This window comes from Ornithorhynchus anatinus, chromosome 7 (genome assembly GCF_004115215.2).
Source record: "Ornithorhynchus anatinus isolate Pmale09 chromosome 7, mOrnAna1.pri.v4, whole genome shotgun sequence".
NCBI lineage: Eukaryota > Metazoa > Chordata > Mammalia > Monotremata > Ornithorhynchidae > Ornithorhynchus > Ornithorhynchus anatinus.
The window spans coordinates 80,572,610-80,598,615 of record NC_041734.1 but is presented as its reverse complement, the minus strand read 5'-3'; the positions used below and the strand labels follow the sequence as shown (position 1 = coordinate 80,598,615).

The 26,006-nt window shown below is 58.6% G+C and overlaps 1 protein-coding gene across 4 annotated transcripts in view; it reads right to left on the bottom strand.

Moving 5' to 3' along the window:
• Nucleotides 1-25,523, bottom strand: part of STK17B (serine/threonine kinase 17b) — a 40,456-nt gene extending 14,933 nt beyond the window's left edge. The window contains exons 1-2 of one of the 4 annotated variants that reach the window (XM_029069299.2): nt 25,447-25,523; nt 5,698-5,848 (exon numbers count right to left, since the gene is read on the bottom strand). In XM_029069299.2, coding sequence (XP_028925132.1) covers nt 5,698-5,813 — 116 coding nt within the window. In that variant the 5' untranslated portion in view covers nt 5,814-5,848; nt 25,447-25,523. Of the gene's footprint in view, nt 1-5,697; nt 5,849-6,204; nt 6,518-25,446 lie in introns of those variants that run through there. The other 3 variants (XM_029069298.2, XM_029069297.2, XM_029069300.2) reach the window with 3 other exon arrangements.
• Between the last annotated feature and the right edge of the window lie 483 nt (nt 25,524-26,006).

Here is a 26,006-nt window from a genome sequence, read left to right as displayed (position 1 = left end):
GCTTCACTCCGGACCAAGCGCCGGGGAAGATAGATTGGGAAGCAGCGCGGCTCAGTTCCCGGGTTCCCGGCTTCGGTAAAATGTATTCTACTGCTATATATTAATATGGGTTTCGGTTCCACTCGCCGGTAAGCTCCTTGTGGGCGGGGGGATGTAAAATGGGGATGAAGACCGTGAGCCCCACGTGGGACAACCTGGGTCTATCCCAGCGCTTAAAACGGTGCTTGGCACATAGTAAGCGCTTAACAGGTACCAACATTATTATTATTATTATTTCCCTTCCAGGCTGTTTGCTCACTGTTGTCAGGGAACGTGTCTGTTTATTGTTCTGTTGTCCTCTCCCAAGCGCTTAGCACGCAGAAAGCGCTCAATAAGTACGACTGACCGGCTGCCTTGGCTCGGCCCGGTTTCTCTGGGTGGGCCTAGACGCCACCCCCCCCCCCCCCCCCGACGTCCCGTGGCTACTCAACCCCGGCCGGGGAAGGGAATTTCCGGCCCCTCCTCGTTCGACGTGTTGGATATCTTTTTCCCAGGGGGGGGGGGTTTTCCCTTTCTTCCGCTGCGAGCCCGGACTTTTTGGGGTGTTTCTGTTTAACGATAAGACCGCGACCTCGTTGCGGGCAGGGAATGTCGCTGTTCATCATTGTATGATAACAATAACGCTGACGACGGCACGTGTCAAGCGCTCACTACGTGCCAAGCGCTGTTTTGGGCGCTGGGGGGAGACCCAGGGTCGTCAGGGTGTCCCCCGTGGGGCTCCCGGTCTTCATCCCCATTTGCCAGATGAGGGGACTGAGGCCCGGGGAAGTGAAGCGACCAGCCCAGGGTCTCACGGCGGACGAGGCCACGGGCAGCAGCGTGGCCCACCGGCCAGACCACGGGGAAGCAGGAAAGGGTAAGCGTTCAAAGTTTCCTAAATCGGACCGTGGTCGCTCCCCACGTGCAAAATTGAAATAAAAAGAACTTGACCGTTTCCCCCAGGTCTATTTTTTGAAGCCTAAACCGCCCCCCCACCCCCCCCCCCCGGCCTACAACTCGGTGATAACGATCGTCATCGTCGGATGATGATAATCATGGCATTCGGGCATTAGAGCCCGAGCTTGGGAGTCGGAGGTCACGGGTTCGAATCCCGGCTCCGCCACCTGTCAGCTGTGGGACTGCGGGCGAGTCACTTCACTTCTCTGGGCCTCAGTTCCCTCATCTGTCAAATGGGGATTAACTGGGAGCCTCACGGGGGACAACTTGATTACCCTGTATCTTCCTCAGCGCTTAGAACAGGGCTCTGCACGTAGTAAGCACTTAAATACCAGCATTATTATCATTTTGCCGGGCGCCGTACTAAGAGCCGAGGTGGTCACGAGCAAACAGCCCACGGGTGAGGAAACTGAGGCCCAGAGAGGTGAAGTGACTTCCCCGAGGTCACACAGCGGCTCCGGGGCGGAGCGGGGATTAGAACCCCGACCCTTCTGACTCCCGGGCCCCGGCACTTGGCCTCGCCCTTCTTATCAAATTTCCTTTCCGCGAAAATGTGCTTCGGTTCAGAAAAATCCCCCAAGCGTTCTGGAAGAGGAACCTTCTCGCTGAAGAGTAATCAGATCTCGACTTGGTAATTTCTGCAGAGTTGGTTTCCGCTTCAGTAAATTTATCTTCCGGGAACCTTCCCCGCAAAAAACCAGGCTGAGCCGGAAAGAGAGGCCTGGGAAATCCTACCGCTAACTGGGCTGTGTAAGCGCAGAGGGTTCAACAGAGATAATAATAATAATAAAAATAATAATAATAACGATGGCATTTGTTAAGCGCCTACTATATGCCAAGCATTGTACTGTGCACTGGGGAGGATACGAGGTGATCAGGCTGTCCCCCATGGGGCTCCCGGTCTCCATCCCCATTTTCCAGATGAGGGAACTGAGGCCCAGAGAAGTGAAGAGACTTGCCCACAGTCACACAGCTGACAAGTGGCGGAGCCGGGATTTGAACCCACGACCTCTGACTCCCAAGCCCAGGGCGGGGGGGGGGGGGGGGGGGGTGTCTTTCCACTGAGCCACCGGTTCCAGATAACAAGAAGCGGCGGGGCCGGGTGGGAAGAGCCCGGGCCTGCAGGTCAGAGGAGCTGGGTTCTAATCCCGGCTCTGTTGCTTGTCTGCTGAATGACCTTGGGGAAGTCGCTCCTCTGGGCCTCAGTTTCCTCATCTGCAAAATGGGACTCCAAGACCTCTCCAGCCTGTCAGACCCACGTGGGACAGGGCCCGTGCCTGACCCGATCAGCTTACGTGGCTCAGTGGAGAGAGCCCGGGCTGGGAATAAAAGGTTGTGGGTTCGAATCCCAGATCCTCCACTTGTCTGCGGTGTGACCTTGGGCGAGTCACTTCGCTTCTCTGTGCCTCAGTTACCTCATCTGTGAAAACGGGGATTAAAAAATGTGAGCCACACATGGGACAATCTGATGATCCCGTCTCTACCCCAGCACTTAGAACAGTGCTCTGCACATAGTAAGCGCTTAACAATAGGGGAAGCAGCATGGCTCGGCGGAAAGAGCCCGGGCTTCGGAGTCAGAGGTCACGGGTTCGACTCCCGGCTCTGCCACTTGTCAGCTGTGTGACTGGGGGCGAGTCGCTTAACTTCTCTGGGCCTCAGTTACCTCATCGGTAAAATGACCTGATGACCCTGTATCTCCCCCAGCGCTTAGAACAGTGCTCTGCACATAGTAAGCGCTTAACAAATACCAACATTATTAACGATTACCGTAATTATTACCCTAGGGCTTGGCACAAAGTAAGCACTTAAATACTGTTATTTACAGTGATTTTATTTATTTGCGCGTTTCATTTCTATCAATGTCTGTCTCCCCCTCGGACGGCAAGGTCGTCGTGGGCGGGGAACGCGTCTATATATTTTTATATCGCGCTCTTTCGAGCACTCAATCCAGTGCCCTGCCCACCAGCAGCACGGCGTAGCGGACAGAGCACGGGGCTGGGAGTCAGCGGGCCCTGGGCTCTAATCCCAGCTCCGCCCCTTGTCTGCTGCGTGACCTTGGCCCAATCACTTCCCTTCTCTGGGCCTCAGTTTCCTCATCTGGAAAATGGGGATGGAGCCGGGGAGCCCCACGAGGGACCGGGACTGTGTCCAACGCGATTCGCTCGTCTCCACCCCAGCGCTTAGTGCCTGGCACGTGGTAAGCGCTTAAAAACCATCATCATTATTGATTACTATTAATGGTAAGCACTCGATAATATCATAATATTATAATAATACTATTATTATTCTTATTGAAATGACAATGCCGATGCCCTGGGCCTCGGCTTAACTTGGGCTACTTTGTCATTTAAAGTCTCTCTGGAATTCCGCTCTCCGTTTTTCCCAACTCCCAAGGCTTGAGGGAACAGTTCGCTCCCACCCTGCCCGTTCCCTCATCGAGGGAAGGAAGAGGAATATTTACCGATCGATCGATCGGTCAGTCGATCTATCGATGGCATTTATCGAACGCCGACTAGGTGCGGAGCGCTGCACTAAGCCCCTAGCACTGTGACGACCGAGTAGCTGCAGCAGGAGCCTGGGAGTCAGAAGGCCCTGGGTGCTGATCCCGCCGCCCCCACTTAATAATACCGTTGGCATCTGTTAAGCGCTTACCATGTGCCGAGCACCGTACTAAGCGCTGGGGGAGATACGGGGTCATCGGGTCGTCCCACGTGAGGCTCCCGGTCTTCATCCGCATCTTACAGATGAGGTCACTGAGGCACCGAGAAGTGACTTGCTCAAAGTCACCCAGCTGACGGGTGGTGGAGCCGGGATTCGAACCCATGACCTCTGACTCCCCAGCCCGGGCTCTTTCCACTGAGCCCCGCTTGCTTCTCCAGTCTGCTGGGTGATCCTGGCCAACTCATTTCACTTCTCTGCGTTTCAGTTCCCTCATGCGTCAAACGGGGATGACGACCGGGAGCCCCGCGTGGGGCGGGGACCGGGTCCAACCCGATCAGCTCGGATCGACCCCGACGCTCGGTACGGTGCTCGGCACATAGTAGGCGCTTAACAAATACCCTCGTCGGCATCATCTGCAAAGTGGGGAGGAAGACGGTGAGCCCCACGTGGGACAGGGACCGTGTCCGACCCGATCGGCTCGACCCCAGCGCTCAGTACGGAGCCTGGCACGTGGCAAGCGTTTAACAAGCACCGCAAATAAAAAAAAAAGAGGAAGCACACAGCGATAAGCTGAACATAGGCGTGTTCTGGCGGCGGGGAGGGGCGGGGGAGGGCCCGGGGTGGCCTGTTTTGGGACAAAATCAAGAGGAAAATGTCCAGAAAAGCCCACGAGGTCCGGCAGTCTTGAGGTGGGTCGGTGGTGGGCTGGGAGAGGGGCTTCTAACATAATAATAATGATAATGTCGGGATCCGTTAAGCGCTCACTACGCGCCGAGCACCGTTCTAAGCGCCGGCGGAGATCCGGGGTCATCGGGTCGTCCCCCGTGGGGCTCCCGGTCTTCATCCCCATTTGACACATGAGGTCACCGAGGCCCAGAGAAGTGAAGCGACCTGCCCCACAGTCCCCCAGCTGCCAAGGGGCAGAGCCGGGATTCGAACCCGTGACCTGTGCCTCCCAAGCCCGGCCTCTTTCCGCTGAGCCCCGCTGCTTCTTCTAACCGTGACTCTCCCTCCGTTCAGAGCCTCATCGCAGGCCCACCTCGCCCCGGAGGCCTTCCCGGACCGCGCCCTCCTCTCCCCTTCTCCCGCTCCCTTCCGCGTCGCCCCGGCTCCCTCCCTTTCTTCATCCCCCCTACGCGCCGCTCATAGAAGCAGCGTGGCTCAGTGGCAAGAGCCCGGGCTTGGGAGTCAGAGGTCATGGGTTCGAATCCCAGCTCTGCCGCTTGGCAGCTGTGGGACTGTGGGCGAGTCACTTCTCCGGGCCTCAGTGACCTCACCTGTCAAATGGGGATGAAGACCGGGAGCCTCCCGTGGAACGACCCGATCCCCCCGTATCTCCCCCAGCGCTTAGAACGGTGCTCTGCACATAGTAAGCGCTTAACAAATACCAACATTATTATTATTATGTCCACATCCCTCATCTTATTGCTACTAATCTCTTCTCTGCCCCTCTCTCGACTGTCAGCTCGTGGCCGGCAGGGAATGTGCCCGTTTATCGTTCTGCCGCCCTCCCCCAAGCGCTTATTCATTCAATAGTATTTATTGAGCGCTTACTACGTGCAGAGCACTGTACTAAGCGCTTGGAATGGCCAAGCCGCAACAGCGCTCAAGAAATACGGACCAAATTGATGAATGAAAGGGTGGGCCGGGAGCCACCACAACTATACAAGAGCCTCATTGGGGCCGCCGTGTAAAAACGAAACTGCAACCGGCTCGCGGAAGCGACCGGCAGGTCTCGATCCCCGAATCGCCCCGCTTTCTCGTTGAGCGCCTCCCCCTCCGCCTTCCCCCGTATTTATTTTAAAAGATGGTATCTGTTTTAAGCGCTTCCTACGCACGTACTAAGCGCCGGGGTGGATCCCAGCTAATCAGGTCCCCGTCCCACCGTCGTCCTCCCCACCCGACGGCCGAGGGAACCCGCGGGCGGGGATCGTCTCTCTTTACGGCCGCGCCGGACTCTCCGAGCGCTTGGTCCAGTCCCCCGCCCGCGGTCGGCGCTCGATAAATAGCACCCGAGTGACCCGAGGCCCAGACCGTCGCCTCTCCCGCCGGGGTCCTCACCGGCCCAGCTCTCTGGACGTCAGCGTGTAGAAGTTGTGGAAGTTGTCCACCCTGATGGGCGTCTGGGCGGCCGTGGGCGGCAAGAGGCTCCTGCTGTCGGCTCTCCTCCGGGACATGATGACGCTCCGGGATCCTCCTCCGGATTTTCCACCTGGACGGAGACACCCCGACCCGACGCCCCGTTAGCGGCCTGAGGTGTGAGGGAGGCCCCCCGGGACCCGCCAACGGGGAGGCCGCGAGAAACCCACGGCCCCGTTCGGCCATCGCGCCGGGCGAAGCGCTCGGGGGGAGTTCAGCACAGCAGTAAACCGACACATCCCCCGCCCACGGCGAGCTCACGGTCCGGCGGGGGAGACGGACAACGAGACCGATAAACGACGGACGGGGACCTGAGCGGCGGCGGGGCCGGGGGGACGGAGGGAGGGAGCGGGAGAAGAGCGCGGCGAGGGAAGGCCTCTTGGAGGAGGCGGGCCTCCATCCATTCAGGGGTACTTATTGAGCGCTTACTCCGTGCACAGCACTGTCCTTCCAGAAGGCTCCCCGCGTACCCGCACCCAGACGCCCGCCGATCGACCCCTCCAGACCGTGGGCTCCTTGTGGGCCGCGTCTACCGTCCCGCTGTCCTCGCCCGGGTGCTTAGTACAGGGCTCGGCGCACGCTAAGCCCTCAGTGACGACGTCCCAACGAGCGAGGGAGTGAATGAATCTCGCCGCCGGCCCCCCGGACCACATCCTGCCTCTGGCCTGGAACGCCCTCCCTCTTCGGAGCCGACGGATTCGTTCGCTCCATTCTATCTACTGAGCGCTCCCTGGGCGCAGAACACTGTGCTAGGCGGTTGGGAGAGGACCGTACAGCAACGGAGAGAGACAGTCCCCGCCCCCGGCGACCTCACGGTCTAGAGGGAGGATTATCCTCCCCCTTTCAAAGCCTTATAATAATAATGTTGGTATCTGTTAAGCGCTTACTATGTGCAGAGCACCGTTCTAAGCGCCGGGGGGGGGGGGGGAGGGGGAGGGGGATACAGGTCATCAGATTGTCCCCCGTGGGGCTCCCGGTCTTCATCCCCATTTTCCAGATGCGGTCACTGAGGCCCAGAGCAGTGAAGCGACTCGCCCACCGTCACCCGGCTGACAAGTGGCCGAGCCGGGATTCGAACCCACGACCTCCGACTCCCAAGCCCGGGCTCTTGCCGCTGAGCCGCGCTGCTTCCCGTTATGGAAAGCCCACCTCCTCCAAGAGGCCTTCCCTGATTAGTCATTCATTCGACAGTATTTATTGAGCGCTTACGATGTGCAGAGCACTGTACTAGGCGCTTGGAATGGGCAATTCGGCATCAGACAGAGACGATCCCCGCCCAATCACAGTCTAAACAGTTCATCATATTGTCCCCACCTTCCTCCTCCCTTCCTTTCCTCCTCCTCCACCCCTTTCTCTTCTCCTTTCTTTCCTTCCCCTACCTTCCGCTCTTCCTCGCTGGCAGCAACAGTTGCTGCTAAGAAGCAATAATAATAATAATGATGTCGGTATTTGATAAGCGCTTACTATGTGCAGAGCACCGTTCTAAGCGCTGGGGCAGATACAGGGTCATCGGGTCGTCCCACGGGCGGCTCACAGATAATCCCCATTTTCCAGATGAGGGAACTGAGGCCCAGAGAAGTGAAGCGACTCGCCCGCGGTCACCCAGCCGACGAGTGGCGGAGCCGGGAGTCGAACCCATGACCTCTGATTCCGAGGCCCACGCTCTTTTCACTGAGCCACACGAGGCTCAGTGTCATCACATTACATTTCGCCTACCACGATTTCACGCTGCCACGCATCACCTGGGACGGGCAACGTGCCGGGGTGGACTGGGGGAACGAAGCATTTAAAAATTTTAAGGTTCACAGTGGCGGAGGTTAAATGGCATGACTGGCCTTTGGGCCTCGACCCCACGAACGATTCATCTGCTTGGCTTTTAAGACCGGGAGCCTCACGTGAGACACCCCGATCACCCTGCACCTCCTCCAGCGCTTAGAACGGTGCTCTGCACATAGTGAGCGCTTAACAGATACCGCCATTAGGGGAAGCAGCGTGGCGCAGTGGAAAGAGCCCGGGCTTGGGAGTCGGAGGTCACGGGTTCGGCTCCCGGCTCCGCCACCTGGCAGCCGCGGGACCGCGGGCGAGTCGCTTGGCTTCTCCGGGCCTCCGTTCCCTCATCCGGAAAACGGGGATGAACCGTGAGCCTCCCGTGGGACGACCCGACGACCCGGTATCTCCCCCGGCGCTCAGAACGGTGCTCGGCACGTAGTGAGCGCTTAACAAATACCAACAGTATTATCATCAAAAGGTCGTCGACCCCGTTGAGGGCCGACACCGGGAAGGACAGCAAGACTCGGGGTCTTGAAAGGAACGTCTGAGTTACTCAGTTCCCTCATCTGTAAAACGGGGATGAGGTCCGTGAGCCCCACGTGGGACCACCTGATTCCCCTGCGTCTCCCCCGGCGCTCAGAACGGTGCTCGGCACGTAGTGAGCGCTTAACAGATACCAACATTATCATTATCATTATTTACTCTGCGTGGTAGCGGCGTGGCTCAGTGGAAAAGAGCCTGGGCTTCGGAGTCAGAGGTCACGCGTTCGATTCCCGACTCCGCCGCTTGTCAGCTGTGGGACTGTGGGCAAGTCACTTCACTTCTCTGGGCCTCGGTCCCCTCATCTGTCAAATGGGGATTAACTGGGAGCCTCACGCGGGACAATCCGATGACCCTGTATCCCTTACAGTGCTCTGCACCTAGTAAGCGCTTAACAGACACCAACATCATCATTATTATCATTATCTGTTTCACGAGAGACTTCCAACCGCCCCACAGACAGCGACCTTTCCGAAAAGATCGCAGAGAGACCGAAGACCAAGAAGACATCACGCTTCGAAATCCCCGCTAAGACATTTTAGCTTCTGGGTGGGTGATCTGCCTAGGTGTAATCTCCAGGACACTGTATATGAAAGACGTACGCCATGGGGACCACCTCCGTCGGGGCCTGGATGAAACATTTTTCAGAATTAGCCCCCCACCCGGCAGTTTCTGCAGCTACCTTTTTTCACTTGAAATGGTCCCCGATAAAATCGCTCCAGTCCCCAATGAACCGGCTGTTTCTGTTGCGTCTGCACTGCAACCGGAAGTTAAAAATGTCTCCGATGGCTGGATTTCAGCCAGTTGCGGAGTCACGGGAAAACCGCCCGTTTCGGAAGCAAAAGCTAGACGTTGCTAGACAGACGCTCAAGTCCGCTTGTGGCTCTGAAGGCAGGGAATTTCAGAAAGAGAGTGAGAAAATTGGCATAAATAAAATACAGGATGACAAAACGCCAGATAAACAGGAATCACGGCCAATACAACAAATGCTAGAAAAGGAGGAGAAATAATAATAATGTGGGTATCTGTTAAGCGCTCACTACGTGCCGAGCACCGTCCTAAGCGCTGGGGTAGACGCAGGGGAATCGGGTCGTCCCACGTGGGGCTCCCGGTCTTCATCCCCATTTGACAGATGAGGGAACTGAGGCACAGAGAGGCGAAGCGACTTACCCACGGTCGCACAGCCGACAGGCGGCAGAGCCGGGATTCGAACGCACGAGCCCTGACTCCGAAGCCCGGGCTCTTTCCACTGAGCCACGCTGCTTCTCAACTGAGAAGGGGGAAAATAACAGGAAAGCTAACTGAGCATAAGCCTCGACAGGAGCGACGATAGAGACGGGGCCTGGAGATGATAACGCTGGTATCCGTTAAGCGCTCACTACGTGCCGGGCACCGTTCTAAGCGCCGGGGGAGAGACGGGGTCGTCGGGTCGTCCCACGGGAGGCTCCCGGTCTTAATCCCCATTTGACAGATCAGACCAAAGGAAAAAGAAGGAAAGTGTAAAGGGTTTCTTCCATCCACTGTTCCCCTATCTGGAATGTCCTTCCTACACTGATCTGAAAAGGCCCAGATCGGTCATGGCATAAAAAAATAATTTTGAAGTTTATCTTATTTCAATATTAAGATCCACTACTGTGACGAACAGCATGCTCTAAGTATACGCCAGAGAAGCAGCGTGGCTCAACGGAAGGAGTCCGGGCCGGGGACCCAGAGGTCATGGGTTCGATTCCCGGCCCCGCAACCTGTCAGCCCCGTGACCGTGGGCGAGTCACTTCGCTTCTCTGGGCCTCAGTGACCTCATCTGTAAAATGGGGATGAAGAAGACCGGGAGCCTCACGTGGGCCAATCCGATCACCCTGTATCTCCCCAGTGTTTAGAACAGTGCTCGGCACATAGTAAGCGCTTAACAAACACCAACACCAATAATAATAATAATAATAATGTTGGTATCTGTTAAGCGCTTACTATGTGCCGAGCACCGTTCTAAGCGCTGGGGGAGACACAGGGGAATCGGGATGTCCCACATGGGGCTCACGGTCTTGATCCCCATTTTACAGACGAGGTCGCTGAGGCCCAGAGAAGTGAAGGGACTCGCCCACAGTCACACAGCTGACGAGTGGCAGGGCCGGGCTTCGAGCTCATGACCTCTGACTCCGCAGCCCATGCTCTTTCCACTGAGCCACCCTGCTTCTCACTATTAACTATTAACACTATCAATGTGGCCTTAGGCAGGATAACAGTATAATTATTAAAGATTTGACAGCGAGGACTGTATAAATACGGAAAAGCTTCGATCCTAGGGGCCGAAGAGTGCGAAGCGGACTACCGAAAGGTGGGATCCCCTTCCTATAATTTATTCCGAATAGGTCAGACATTGTTCCGAATGAGACGGTTTACGCACGAGGGCAAGTTCTGCTCTTGATGACCTTCCAAGGTTCCTTCCTGCCTGGTGGACCTAAGTGTTCTACAAGGAGCCTTTTAACCCATATTCTGCACAGAGCCCCCCTTCTCCTTCTCCCGCTCCCTTCCGTGACTCCTCTGGACCCCTCTTACGTCCGTCCCCCGTCCCCCCACGTCTAAACTGCCAACTCCCCGCGGGCAGGGAACGTGCCTGCCGACTCCGTTGGGCGCGTACCCGCCCGAGCGCTCAGCGCAGCGCTCTGCCGGCCGTAAGCCCTTCACGCAGCCGACCGATCTTTAACGCCAGCTTGCAGCCCAGAGTTCGGTCAGAAGGGCCTGGGTTCTCATAAATGGTGGTATTTGCGAAGCGCTTACTATGTGCACAGCACTGTTCTAAGCGCTGGGGGGTTCAAGGTGATCGGGGTGTCCCACGTGGGGCTCACGGTTTTCAACCCCACTTGACGGATGAGGTCACTGAGGCCCAGAGAAGTGAAGCGACTTGCCCAAAGTCCCCCAGCTGGCAAGCGGCGGAGCCGGGATTCGAACCCACGGCCTCTGACTCCCAAGCCCGGCCTCTTGCCACTGAGCCGCGCTGCTTCCCTTTGAGCCACGCTGCTTCTCATCCCAGCCGGGCTGCTTCTCTGCTGGATAATAATAATGTTGGTATCCGTTAAGCGCCGACTACGTGCCGAGCACCGTTCTAAGCGCCGGGGGAGAGACGGGGTCATCGGGTCGTCCCACGGGAGGCTCCCGGTCTTCATCCCCATTTTCCAGACGAGGGAACCGAGGCCCAGAGAAGTGAAGCGACTCGCCCGCGGTCACCCGGCTGACAGGTGGCAGAGCCGGCATTCGAACCCATGACCTCTGGCTCCCCGGCCCGGGCTCTTTCCCCTGAGCCACGCTGGACGTCCCCGGGCAAGTCACTTCCCTTCCTTGGGCCTTGGTTACTCCATCCATAAAATGGGTCTGAAGACCGAGCCCCGGGTGGGACGGGGACCCGAATCGCTCCTATCCACCCGGCGCGTGGAAGAGTGCCTGACACATAGTAAGCGCTTAGGAAATACCACAATATCATTATTAATAATAATAATGTCGGTGTTTGTTAAGCGCTTACTATGTGCAGAGCACCGGTCTAAGCGCTGGGGGAGATACGGGGGCATCGGGATGGCCCCCGTGGGGCTCCCGGTCTTCCTCCCCATTTTACAGACGAGGGAACTGAGGCCCAGAGAAGTGAAGCGACTTGCCCGAAGCAGACAAGTGGCGGGGCCGGGATTCGAACCCGTGACCTCCGACTCCCCGGCCCGGCCTCCTTCCGCTCAGCCAGGCCGCTTCTCCGGGTGGTTGCTGGTTTCGGGAAACCCCTGTTCTGCTCAGTCGAATGTTTTTCAGCTTTAAACATTAGTCACCGCTACCAAAACTCATTTTCATTTTTTAAAGGGCATCCGTGCAGCACCGCCTGGTGGGTAGCGCGTCCGGAGGACCCGGGTTCTAATCCCGCCTCCACCGCTTCTCTGCTGTGGGACTTTGGGCAAGTCACTTCACCCCTCTGGGCCTCGGGCCCCTCAGCTGGAAAATGGGCACTGAGATCGGGAGCCCCACGTGGGGCGGGGACTGTGTCCAACCTGATCCGCTCGGATCCACCCCAGCGCTTAGTACAGTGCCTGGCACGTAGTAAGCGCTAAACAAGCGCCAGAGTGACTCTCAGTATTGTTTACACGCAGCTACTTCTGTCGCGACTCGTCTATTTATTTTCCTTGGGGCGTTCAGTACAGAGCGGGAGCCCGTCGCCGGGCAGGGACGGTCTCTATCCGCTGCCCAACTGTCCATTCCAAGCGCTTAGTCCGGTGCTCTGCACGCAGGAAGCGCTCAATAAATACGACTGAATGAACGGATGAATTGGCGAGCGCTCCGTACAATGCTCTGCGCGCTGTAAGCGCTCAATAAACAGCACGGATGGACCTTCAAGACTTCCTGCCAAATCCGGGTGAAACCTAGGAAAAAAGCGAAGGCTACAGAGAAGCAGCGTGGCTCAGTGTGGAAAGAGCCCGGGCTTGGGAGTCGGGGGTCATGGGTTCGAATCCCGGCTCGGCCCCTTGGCAGCCGGGGGACCGCGGGCGAGTCGCTTCACTTCTCTGGGCCTCGGTTCCCTCATCTGGGAAATGGGGATGAAGACCGGGAGCCTCCCGTGGGACGACCCGATGATCCCGTATCTCCCCCGGCGCTTAGAACGGTGCTGTGCACATAGAGAGCGCTTAACGGATGCCAACATCATTATTATGGGTTCGAATCCCGGCTCCGCCCCTTGGCGGCTGGGGGGACCGTGGGCGAGTCGCTTCACTTCTCCGGGCCTCAGTTCCCTCATCTGTCAAATGGGGATGCAGTCCGGGAGCCCCACGGGGGACGGCCTGATCCCCCCCGGATCTCCCCCAGCGCTTAGACCGGTGCTCTGCACGTAGTAAGCGCTTCACCAACACCAACCCGATTGATATTCCTTGGGCCGAAAGACTCGTTAAAGTGGGGAAACCGAGGGGCCTCGGCCACGGAGCAGACGCACCTGCGGATGCCACTTCCTATCGGAGAGATTCGCACGTGGGGTTCGGGGGCCGTTTTTCCGGAAAAGGCCCGACTTACGTCAAAAACTAACCGGAGAAGCAGCGCGGCCTCGTGGTTCGGGGGCCCCGGGGGCGCGCGGCCCGTGGGCCGCGTGACCGTGGGTAAGTCACTTCACGTCTCTGGGCCTCGGCGATCTCGCCTTGAAAATGGGAATGAAATACCAGACCCCCCCCTCCTGTTGGGTCCGTGACCCCCGTCGCGGGTCCGATCTAATTAATTTACGTCAACCCCACTACTCGGGACGGCACATTTGCCACAGAGGAAGTGTTTCATAAATACCACGGGAAGAAACAAAACAAAGAAAACCCTAAAAGCGAAGCCTCGTGCTAAGTTCTGTATAATCCGTCCCGCCGGAAGCAGGGCGGGCTAGCGGGAGAGGGCGCGGGCCTGGGAATCGGAGGTTCTGGATTCGAATCCCGCCTCGGCCGCCTGGCCGCCGTGGGATCTGGGGCGAATCACTTCACTTCTCTGGGCCTCGGCCGCCCCGTCTGAAAAACGGAGATTAACTCCTCCACCCTTTGGTGACGCGGAGTTCGTGGCGGCCAGGGATCGCCTCTTTTGGCGGCGTGGCTCAGGGGAAAGAGGCCGGGCTTGGGAGTCCGAGGTCATGGGTTCGAATCCCGCCTCGGCCTCTCGGCAGCTGTGGGACTGTGGGCGAGTCCCTTCCCTTCTCTGGGCCTCAGTTCCCTCATCTGTCAAATGGGGGTTCAGACCGGGAGCCTCACGTGGGACGACCTGACGACCCTGTAACTACCCCAGCGCTCAGGACAGCGCTCGGCACACAGTAGGCGCTTAACGAAGACCAACGTTATTATCCGGCGCTTAGAACAGTGCTCTGCGCGTAGTAAGCGCTTAACAAATACCAACATTATTGACTGCCCGTACCGCGCTTTCCAAAGCGCTTCACCCAGTGCTCTGCACCCGGTAAGCGCTCAATGAATACGACTGAATGAATGATTTAGACCGGGAGCCCCACGTGGGACTGTGTCCGACCTGATTTTCTTTCATCTTAATACTAATTATAACGACGTTGGCATTTAAGCGCTTACTCTGCGCAGAGCACCGTTCTAAGCGCTGGGGGAGACGGGACGGAGGGATGGGTTCTCATCCCGGTTCTGCTCCTCGTCGGCTGAGCGACCTCGGGGGAGTCACTTCTCTTCTCGGTGCCTCCCTGTAAAATGGGAGTGAATAACGATGATAACTGGTTAAGAAGAAGAAGAAGAAGAAGAAGAACGTCGGTATCTGTTAAGCGCTTACTATGTGCAGAGCACTGTTCTGAGCGCCGAGGTAGACACAGGGTCATCGGGTCGTCCCACGTGGGGCTCCCGGTCTTCATCCCCCTTTGACAGATGAGGGAACCGAGGCCCAGAGAAGTGAAGTGACTCGCCCACGGTCCCCCCGGCTGCCAAGTGGCGGAGCCGGGATTCGAACCCGTGCCTTCTGACTCCAAGCCCGGGCTCCTTCCACTGAGCCGCGCTGCTCCTCTCAACGCCCGACTCCCTCGCTAGACCAACACCTCCCTGTGAGCAGGGAACGTGTCCACCGACTCTGCCATACTCTCCTCTCCCAGGTGCTCGGTCCAGGGTTCCGCGCTCCGGAATCGCTCAATAAACACCGCCGAGGGTGATCTGCCCGAGTGTTTAGTACAGTGCCTGTCCCATAGATAAGCGCTTAACAGATCCAAGCAGCTTAGTAAAAGAGGCCGGGCTGGGGAGTCAGAGGTCGTGGGTTCAAATCCCGCCTCCCCCCCCGGTCGCCTGGGTGACCGTGGGCGAGTCGCTCCACTTCTCTGGGCCTCAGTGACCTCATCTGGAAAACGGGGACGAAGCCCGGGAGCCTCACGTGGGACGACCTGACGACCCTGTATCCCCCCCAGCGCTTAGAACGGCGCTCTGCGCCTGGTAAGCGCTTAACAAATACCAACATCATCCATTTCTTCACCCCCGCACCGCTTATGTCCACAATTTATTGATATTCCCGTCTGCCTTCCCCTCTAGACCCTGAGCTCGTCGTGGGCCTCCCACCTCCGCGGCCCCTCCGGCCTGGAAGCCCGCGGGGGAAACGTCCCGTCCTCTTGTCCCACGATCCTCTCCCAAGTGCTCAGGACAGTGCTCTGCACTCAGTAAGCGCTCAAAAAACAGGACCGGGCGTCCTCCCGCGCGTTCGGTCCGGTGCCGTACACCCAGCCGGCGCTCAGACGGTGTGGTCTCCTGGCCGAGCCACCGTCGGGGAGACGGGGAAAGGCCGACCGGTCGGGGATCTGCCCTAGGCCCAGAGGAGGGGGAGGGTCCAAAGCAGCCCGAGCACCTTTTGGACGACACCCCCCCCCCCCCGCCCCGGGAGGGGGAAGGAAGCAGGTGTAACCGCATGGACCCCGGCGGCTATTTCCTGCCGCCTCGGGGCCGCTTCTCGCCCACCTCGTTGCCAAAACCGATCTTGACGACGATCGCCGTATTCCTTAAGCGCTCACTACGTGCCGGGCACTGTACTAAGCGCCGGGGTGGATACGGCCTGATCAGGCCGGCCGCGGCCCCCGTCCCACGGGGGCGCTCGCAGACGTAACCCCATTTTAAGGAAGGAACCGAGGCGCAGAGAAGTGAAGGGATCCGCCCGCGGTCACCCAGCGGACGCGGGGCCGGGCCGGGATTAGAACCCAGGTCCCTCCTGACTCCCGGGCCCCGGCTCTTTCCGCTGGGTCACGTGGTTTCCCTAAAGCACGGGGCCCCTACCGTCTCCCCCCTGGGTGGTTTGAAATCATTAACTGAGAGTCGCAACTGAGAAGGCGACTCTGGTGAAAATGAGAACGGGAGAGGAAAAGCCCCCGATGATAATAATTATTATTATTACGGGATTTGTTAAGCGCTTACTATGTGCCAGGCACTGTACTAAGCGCTGGGGGGGGGGGGAATCCCAGCTCCGCCACCTGTCAGCCGTGTGACCGTGGGCGAGTCGCTTCACTTCTCTGGGCCTCAGTTCCCTCCTCTGTAAAATGGGGATGAAGACCGGGAGCCCCGCGGGGGACGCCCCGATTCCCCCGTGTCTCCCCCAGCGCTTAGAACAGTGCTCTGCACATAGGAGGCGCTTAACAAATACCAACATTATTATTATTATCCGGGAAAAATCGGGTCGGACACAGTCCCCGTCCCACGTGGGGCTCACGGTCTCAATCCGCGGTTTCCAGACGAGGGAACTGAGGCCCAGAGATGTGAAGTGACTGACCCGAGGTCACGCGGCAGACAAGTGGCGGAGCCGGGATTCGAACCCACGACCTTCTGACTCCCAGCCCAGGCTCCTTTCTCTCGGTTCTCATTCTGAGAAGCAGCGGGGCTCAGTGGCAAGAGGCCGGGCTTGGGAGTCAGAGGTCGCGGGTTCGAATCCCGCCTCTGCCCCTTGGCAGCTGGGTGACCGTGGGCAACTCACTACACTTCTCTGGGCCTCAGTTCCCTCATCTGTCAAATGGGGATGGAGAGTGGGAGCCTCACGGGGGACCACCCGATGACCCCGGATCTCCCCCAGCGCTTAGAACGGTGCTCGGCGCGTAGTGAGCGCTCAACAAATACCAACGTGATTATTATTGTTATTATTATCATTGTTATTATTTCCCTTCTATCAAGTGCACGCTGGAGAGACACGGGTCCTTCTTAGGCTCCGTTCACACTGAACATTTCTCCGCAGTCAAATCGTACTTATTGAGCGCTTACTGCGTGCTGAGCACCGGGCGAGAGAACGATACCCGGACGCAGCGAGATCGCGTGTGAGTGATTCGAGCGGTCGGAGAGCGGCGGATGAGAGACCATCCTCAATTTCAAAGCCCCAGCGGCCGCAGAAATCCCCGAGGGCTACAGTCCTCCTTCCTTCATTCATTCAGGCGCATTTGCTGAGCGCTTACTGCGCGCGGGGCGCTGCGCTAAGCACTCAGTACCATATAATAAGGTAGCAAGACACGTTCCCTGGCTACCCAAGCGCTCCGTTCAATAAATACCGCCGCTCGGTGGCCTGAGAAGGGTTTAAGGAACTTGGGATGGAGAAGAGCACTTTGCAGAATAATGACGGCGTGCGTTAAGCGCTTACTACGGGCAAAGCGCTGTCCTAAGCGCCGAGAGGAGCGCGGTGTTGGGCCCGTCCGCGGGGTGACCTCGGAAAAGTCATTTCCCTTCTCTGGGCCTCGGTTCGCGCATCTGGAAAATGGGGATGAAGCAGGCGGGAGAGGGACGGCGTCCAACCCGATCTGCGCTTAGAACGGTGCCTGGCACATAACAAGCGTTTACCAATAATTGGTATTTGGTAAGCGCTCACTCTGTGCGGAGCACCGTTCTAAGCGCCGGCGGAGATACGGGGTCATCGGGCCGTCCCGCGGGAGGCTCCCGGTCTTCATCCCCATTTTCCAGATGAGGGAACCGAGGCCCAGAGAAGGGAAGTGACTTGTCCGCGGTCACGCGGCTGACAAGGGGCGGGGGTGGGATTCGAACCCACGACCTCTGACTCCCCAGCCCGGGCTCTTTCCACTGAGCCGCACTAAGGGCCAGCCTCGTCACTGTTATGACTCGATCGGGGGTAGGTTTAGAAAAAATCCCGGCGACGCCGAGCACTGAGACGAAAATCTAAGCCGGCGCGTTTAGTGAGCCGGTAGGTCAATCGTTTCCACTGAGCGTTCACTTGTGTGCAGAGCACTGTACTGAGCGTTTGGGAGAGGACAAGAGAACAATAGGCAGATACATTCCCTGCCCACAGCGGGCTTGCTGTCTAAATGGCGTGGCTCAGTGGAAAGATCCCGGGCCTGGGAGCCAGAGGTCACGGGTTCGAATCCCGGCTCCGCCCCTCGTCGGCCGCGGGACCGTGGGCGAGTCGCTTCACTTCTCCGGGCCTCGGTTCCCCCATCTGCCAAATGGGGACCAAGACCGGGAACCCCCCGCGGGACGACCCGATGACCCCCGTATCTCCCCCGGCGCTGAGAACGGCGCTCGGCACGTAGCGAGCGCTTAACAGACACCGACGTTACTGTGTTTTATTCGGCGCTTACTGTGCTCCAGGCACGGTTCTCGGCGCCGGGGGAGATACGGGATGATGGGGTCCCCCGTGGGGCTCGCGGTCTTCATCCCCATTTTACAGACGGGGAGACTGAGGCACGGAGGAGCGAAGTGACCGGCTCAAGGTGACCCGGGTCCTTCCGACGCCCGGGCCCGGGCTCTGTCAACTAGGCCTCGCTGCGTCCGTTGCAGCGTACTCTCCCCAACGCTTAGCAGAGTGCTCAGCGCACAGTAAGCCCTCAAAAGGTAGCACCCGACCGACCGTCTCTTACAGCTCTCTCTCCCCCGTCCCTTCCCAAAGCCTGAGAAAACAGCAGCCGTTCCGCGAGGCTCTCTCCCAGCTGGTTTCCCCCACGATCCGGTCTCCCCGGCCGGTTCCCGGGGCTCCCGCCCCGTGCGCAACCCTCCGCCGGCAACCCGGCTCACTGGGGGGCCTCGGCGTCCAAGGGCCGAATTAGAACCGGGGGGGCAAAACAGGCCCCAAGAAAGGAGCGCAGGCACCTTGGGCTGAAAAGACGCCGAAAACATACGCCTATTTAAAAAACACGCTTCGGTCGTTTCCCTTGACACGTTAAAAAGAAACCCCCCCCCCCCCCCCCGCCCCGGCCCCGGCGCTGCGAATCTTCACCGCTAACTTCCTGGAAATGATTTTGTGAAAAATATCTGCCATATAAGGTATATTCTGATTCCTTTCCATGACATAGAATTTCCCTCCCTTTCTCCCCCGAGACGGTGAGCCGGTCACGGGCAGCTCCCTCGCCGGTTTACCGTACCTTCCCCGGCGCTCGGTACGGCGCTCAGCGCTCAGTAAGTGCGACCGAGTGAGAGGATGAACCGACGGAACCCGAGGGGATCCAGTTAAACTCCCGGTTCCATCCCCCGGCGGAGCCCAAATCCGCTTCCGTTCACTCAAGCGGATCCATCGGGCGCTCGCCGGGTGCAGGGCGCTGTACCGGACGCTTGGAAAGTACGATTCCGTGGCTCGGCGGGGAGAGCCCGGGCTCGGGCGTCGGGGCTCACGGGTTCGAACCCCGGCTCCGCCACTCGTCTGCCCGGGTGACCTCGGGCGAGTCACTTCACTTCTCTGAGCCTCAGTTCCCTCATCTGTAAAAATGGGGATTGGAAAACGTAAGCCTCACCTGGGCCAACCCGATGACCCCGTATCTCCCCCAGCGCTTAGAACGGTGCTCGGCACATAGTGAGCGCTTAGCAGATACCAACGTTGCTATTACAATTCGGCGGCAGAGAGAGAGAGACCGTCCCTGCCCAACGACGGGCTCGCGGCCTAGAAACGAGTCCGGGGCGAGGATGCTGGAGGGGAAGAATAGTGAAAATAATAACGCCGGGATCCGTTAAGCGCCCGCTACGTGCCGAGCACCGTTCTGAGCGCTGGGGGAGATGCAGGGTCATCGGGTCGCCCCACGGGAGGCTCACGGTTCACCCCCATTTTCCAGATGAGGTCACCGAGGCCCAGAGAAGCCACTCGCCCACGGTCCCCCCGCCGCCGAGCGGCAGAGCCGCGATTCGAACCCATGACCTCTGACTCCCGAGCCCGGGCTCTTTCCACCGAGCCGGAGCTCTGCCACTCGGCAGCTGGGGGACCGTGGGCGAGTCGCTTCGCTTCTCCGGGCCTCAGTTCCCCCATCTGTCAAATGGGGATGAACCGTGAGCCTCAGGTGGGACGACCCGACGAGCCCGGATCTCCCCCGGCGCTCAGAACGGTGCTCTGCACGTAGTGAGCGCTTAACAGATACCCACATCATCATTATTATCATATCTTCCCGAGCGGCTTCCCGGCCTGCCCTTCCTTTCATTCGCTATTTCCCGAGCGCTTACGACGCGCCGAGCACTTTATTTGGTAATGGTCACCCGGGCCCTGGATTTACCGAGGCGCTTCCCGCGAAGTGCGGCGCCTCAAAAATAAGACGGCCCGCGTTCCCGCAACAGCAAGCCGCCGTCGAGAAATCGGAAGTGAAAGAGGAACCGCCGCTGCCCTCAAGAAGGATGACGACGGTGATGACGACGCCGGCCTGTGCTAAGCGCTTGCTCCGTACTGAACGCCGGTGGATCCCAACGGACGGGGTCGGACCCGGTCCCCGCCCCCCCCCCCCCCCCCCGTGGGGCTCCCGGTCTCCATCCCCATTTTCCAGCCGAGGGAACCGAGGCTCGGGGAAGTGAGGTGACTTCCCCAAGGTCACGCGGCGGGCGGGCGGCGCGCTTGAGGAGCGCCACGCTATTTGTTGGGCGCTCACTATCCGTTCTGAGCGCCGGGGGTTGGGAGAGAAGCAGCGGGGCTCAGGGGAAAGAGCCCGGGCTTTGGAGTCAGAGGTCACGGGTTCGAAGCCCGGCTCTGCCACTCGTCCGCTGGGTGACCGGTGCCGAGCGCCGTCCTGAGCGCTGGGGGAGACACAAGGGGATCAGGTCGTCCCCCGTGGGGCTCCCGGTCTTCATCCCCATTTTCCAGATGAGGGCACTGAGGCACCGAGAGGTGAAGGGACTCGCCCAAAGTCACACAGCTGACATACGGCCGAGCCGGCATTCGAACCCGTGACCTCTGACCCCAAAGCCCGGGCTCTTTCCACTGAGCCGTGCAGTACGACAGGAAGAAGAAGGATGGCAGTTGGTAAGCGCTTCCTAGGTGCCAAGCACCGGTCTAAGCGCTGGGGGGGGGGGGGGATACAAGGTCACCAGGTTGTCCCCCGCGGGGCTCCCGGGCTTCGTCCCCCTTTTCCAGATGAGGGAACTGAGGCCCAGAGGGGTGACTCGCCCACAGTCCCCCAGCTGCCGAGTGGCGCCGCCGGGATTCGAACCCGTGATAATAATGTTGGCATTTGTTAAGCGCTTACTACGTGCCCGGCCCCGTTCTAAGCGCCGGGGAGGAGACGGGGTCACCGGGTGGTCCCACGGGAGCCTCCCGGTTAATCCCCATTTGACAGACGAGGTCACCGGGGCCCGGAGAAGCGAAGCGACTCGCCCCCGGCCCCCCCAGCCGCCGAGGGGGCGCCGGCGGGATTCGAACCCACCCCCCCGCCCGGCCTCTAGCCACGGAGCCGCGCCGCCTCTCAACGGATGCATTCCCCGCCCGCTTCGTCCTACCGAGAACCATCGTTGTGACGGTATCTGTTAAGCGCTTACTGTGTGCCGGGCCCTGTGCTAAGCGCCGGGGTGGAGACGAGCCCCTCCCCCACGTGGGGCTCCCAGTCTCCATCCCCATTTCCCAGAGGGGGAAACTGAGGCCCAGACGAGCGCAAGCGACTCGTCCGAGGCGACACCGCTCCCCTGGACCCGGCGCCGCCGTCGTCCGTCGATCCGCCGGTGGTACTTACTGAGCGCCTAGTATGAGCGCAGCACCGGACCGGGCGCTAGTCCTACGCAGACCGAGCGGACACGAGCCCCGGGGCTTATCGATCTTAAATTCGTTCAATCGTATTTATCGAGCGCTTCCCGGGGGCGGAGCACTGTACTGAACGCCCGGGAGAGGACAGTAAACGGACTCGTTCCCTCCCCGCGACGACCTCGGAGTCTCCTGGTCCCCCCTGGCCGGTTCGGCCTGCCCACGCTGAGGTCCCAAATATATTGCCAGAATAGAAATAAGAAGAAGAAGAATAATAATAATAATAAGTGATCATGATGATGGTATTTGCTAAGCGCTTACTACGTTCCAAGCGCTCTTCTACCTCGTTTTTAAATAATAACAGCGTTCGAGCGGTTACTAAACGCCCAGCACTGGGCTACGGGCGGGAGTGGATGAGAAGCAGCGCGGCTCAGCGGGAGGAGGCCGGGCTGGGGAGTCAGAGGTCGTGGGTTCGAATCCCGGCCCCCCCCCCCCCCCCACTCGTCTGCTGGGTGACCCTGGGCGAGTCGCTTCCCTTCTCCGGGCCTCAGTGACCTCATCTGGAAAATGGGGATGAAGACCGGGAGCCTCCCGGGGGACGACCCGATGACCCCCGGATCTCCCCCGGCGCTTAGAACGGCGCTCGGCACGTAGTGGGCGCTTAATGGATACCGACATCATTATTGTGATGATGGTGATTATTACAGTCCTCCGCTCACAGTAAGTGCTCGATAAAACGTGGCTGATTGACTGAGAGTTTACTGCGCGCGCGACACTGTACTAAGCGCAGAGAGGCCGGGCCTGGGAGTCAAGAAGGCGCTGGGTTCTCAACCCGGTTCCGCCACTTGTCAGCTGGGTGACCTTGGGCGAGTCACTTCCCTTCTCTGGGCCTCAGTTCCCTCATCCGTCAGATGGGGACGAAGACCGGGAGCCCCACGGGGGCCGACCCGACGACCCCGGATCTCCCCCGGCGCTTAGAACGGTGCTCTGCACGGAGTGAGCGCTTAACAGATACCGACATCATCATCATCGTCATCGTCATTATTATTATTAGAGAAGCAGCGTGGCTCAGTGGAAAGAGCACGGGCTTTGGAGTCAGAGGTCATGGGTTCGAATCCCGGCTCTGCCACTCGTCTGCTGTGTGACCGTGGGCGGGGGTCGCTTCACTTCTCCGTGCCTCAGTTCCCTCCTCTGTCAAATGGGGATGAAGACCGCGAGCCCCACGTGGGACGACCCGATTCCCCCGTATCTCCCCCAGCGCTTAGAACGGTGCTCGGCACATAGTGAGCGCTCAACAGATACCGACATTATTATTATTATTCTCTGGGCCTCAGTGACCTCATCTGGAAAATGGGGATGAAGACCGGGAGCCTCACGGGGGACGACCCGATGACCCCGTCTCTCCCCCGGCGCTTCGAACGGTGCTCTGCACATAGTAAGCGCTTAACAGATACCGACATTATTATTATTATTATTATTATTATTATTATTACTGGGAAGCAGCCTGACGTAGTGGGTAGAGCCCGGGTCTGGGCGTCAGAAGGACCTGGGTTCTAATCCTGACTCCGCCACCTGTCTGCTAGGTGAGCTTGGGCAAGTCATTGCACTTCTCTAGGGGCAAGAGCCTGGACCTGGGAGTCGGCGGTCACGGGTTCTAATCCCGGCTCCGCCACTTGTCAGCTGGGTGACCTGGGGCGAGTCGCTTCACTTCCCCGGGCCTCGGTGACCTCATCTGGAAAATGGGGATGGAGACCGGGAGCTCCCAGTGGGACAACCCGATTAGCTTGTATCTCTCCCCCGGCGCTTAGAACAGTGCTCGGCACATAGTGAGCGCTTAACAGATACCAACATTATCATTGTTATTATGCCCTGGGCCTCGGTTCCCCCAGCTGCAAAATGGGGATAGAGACTGTGAGCCCCAGGTCGGGCAGGGACTGTGTCCAACCCGATTAGCTTCCACCCACCCCCAGCGCTTAGGACAGTGCCTGGCGCATAGTAAGCGCTTAACAAATACCAAGATGACGATAAGGATGGCGTTGCAGTTAGAGCCCAGGCCTGGGAGTCAGAAGGACCTGGGTTCTAATCCCGCCCCGTCGCTTGCCCGCTGGGTGACCTCGGGCAAGTCACTTCAGTTCTCTGGGCCTCAGTTCCCTCATCTGTAAAATGGGGATGAAGACCGTGATCCCCGCGTGGGAAAACCTGATCACCTTGTAGCCTCCCCAGCGCTTAGAACAGTGCCTGGCACATAGTGAGCGCTTAACAGATGCCAGCAGTAATATTATTATTACCCTAGTGCGCACATAGTAAGCGCTTAACAAACGCCATCGCTCTTATTATGACCCTAGCGCTTAGAACAGTGCTCGGCCCATAGTAAACGCTTAAGAAATGCCATCGTTATTATTATTATGACCCCAGTGCTTAAAACAGTGCTGGGCCCATAGTAAGCGCTTAACAAATGCCATCATTCTTATTATTATGACCCCAGCGCTTAGAACAGTGCTGGGCCCATAGTAAGCGCTTAACAAATGCCATCATTCTTATTATTATGACCCCAGCGCTTAGAACAGTGCTGGGCCCATAGTAAGCGCTTAACAAATGCCCTCATTCTTATTATGACCCCAGCGCTTAGAACAGTGCCGGGCCCATAGTAAGCGCTTAACAAATGCCCTCATTCTTATTATTATCATTATTCTTATTATTACCCTAGCGCTTAGAGCAGTGCCGGGCCCATCGTAAGCGCTTAACAAATGCCATCATTCTTATTATAACACTGATGACAACGTTGGTACTTGTTCCACCGGATCTGCTGGCCTCCACCCCGGCGCTCAGCACAGTGCCCGGCACATAGTCAAGCGCTTAGCGAATACCATTATTCTTATTAAGGGCAGGGACCGTCTCTATCTGTTACCGATCTGTCCAAGCGCTCAGTCCAATGCTCTGCACAGAGTAAGCGCTCAATACATACGGCTGAATGAATGAATGGTTAAGCGCTCAGTAAATACGACTGAATGAATGAATCATTAAGCGCTCAAAAAATACGACTGAATGAATGCACGATTAAGCGCTCAGTAAAAACGACTGAATGAATGAATGATTAAGCGCTCAGTAAAAACGACTGAATGAATGAATGATTAAACGCTCAGTAAATACGACTGAATGAATGATTAAGCGCTCAGTAAATACGACTGAATGAATGAATGAATAAGCGCTCAGTAAATACGGCTGACTGAATGATTAAGCGCTCAGTAAATACGGCTGAATGAATGAATGAATAAGCGCTCAATAAATACTACTGGATGAATGAATGCTTAAACGCTCAGTAAATACGACTGAATGAATGCACGATTAAGCGCTCAATAAATACGACTGAATGAATGCACGCTTAAGCGCTCAGTAAATACGACTGACTGAATGCACGCTTAAGCGCTCAGTAAATACGGCTGAATGAATGCACGCTTAAACGCTCAGTAAATACGACTGACTGAATGCACGCTTAAGCGCTCAGTAAATACGGCTGAATGAATGCACGCTTAAGCGCTCAGTAAATACGGCTGAATGAACGCACGCTTAAGCGCTCAGTAAATACGACTGACTGAACGCACGCTTAAGCGCTCAGTAAATACGGCTGAATGAACGCACGCTTAAGCGCCTACTCTGTGCAGAGCACTGCGCTAAGCGCTGGGGGAGATACAGGGGGCTCCGGCGGTCCCATGTGGGGCTCCCCGTTTCTAATCCCCATTTGGCCCATGAGGTGCGGAGAAGGGACTGGCCCGAGGTCCCCCAGGGCGGGATTCGAACCCACCACCTGGGACCCTAGCCAGCGTTAGGCCCGCCTGAGCGCCGAAAACAGCCCTCGGCACAGAGTGGGCGCTTAAGAAATGCCAGGGCGTGGATTAGGGTGGCTTTCCGGGGTGGCGGGGGCGCTCAGTAGGGAGCCCGGCACGTAGTGAGCGGCCGTGCGGGAGGGCGAGGTGGCGGGGCACTTACGCGGGGCCGCTTCCGGTCCGGAGCGCGGCCGATCCGGCTCCGGGTTTTGGGCCGTCGGTTCCGATCCCGCCGCGGCCGCTCCGGACCCGACTTTCCCCCGCCGGCCGCGCCGGCCGTCACTCCCAGGCCCCGCGCCCGGGCCCCGCCCCCCCGGCACGCCCGTCGGCCAATCGCAGGGCGCCTCGCCCCGCCCGACGGCCAATCGCAGAGACGGACGGCGGGAGGGGGGCGGGGCCTGGGGGGAGGGGTGGGCGGGGACGCGGTGGGAGGAGCCAATGAGGGGAGGGAGGGGCGGGGCCTGGGGGGGCGGGGGCGGGGCCGGGCCGATGAGGGAGGAGAGGGGCGGGGTCTGGGCTGGGTGGGCGGGGCCACGGCGGGGAGTAGCCAATGAGGAGCCGGAAGGCGTGGCCTGGGGCAGGTGGGCGTGGTCACGGCGGGGAGTAGCCAATGAGGGCGTGGAGGGGCGGGGCTTAGGCAGTCGTTGAGGCGCGGGGGGAAGGAGGAAGGACTTCGTAATGATCAGACTGGTGACATTCATTCATTCATTCATTCATTCATTC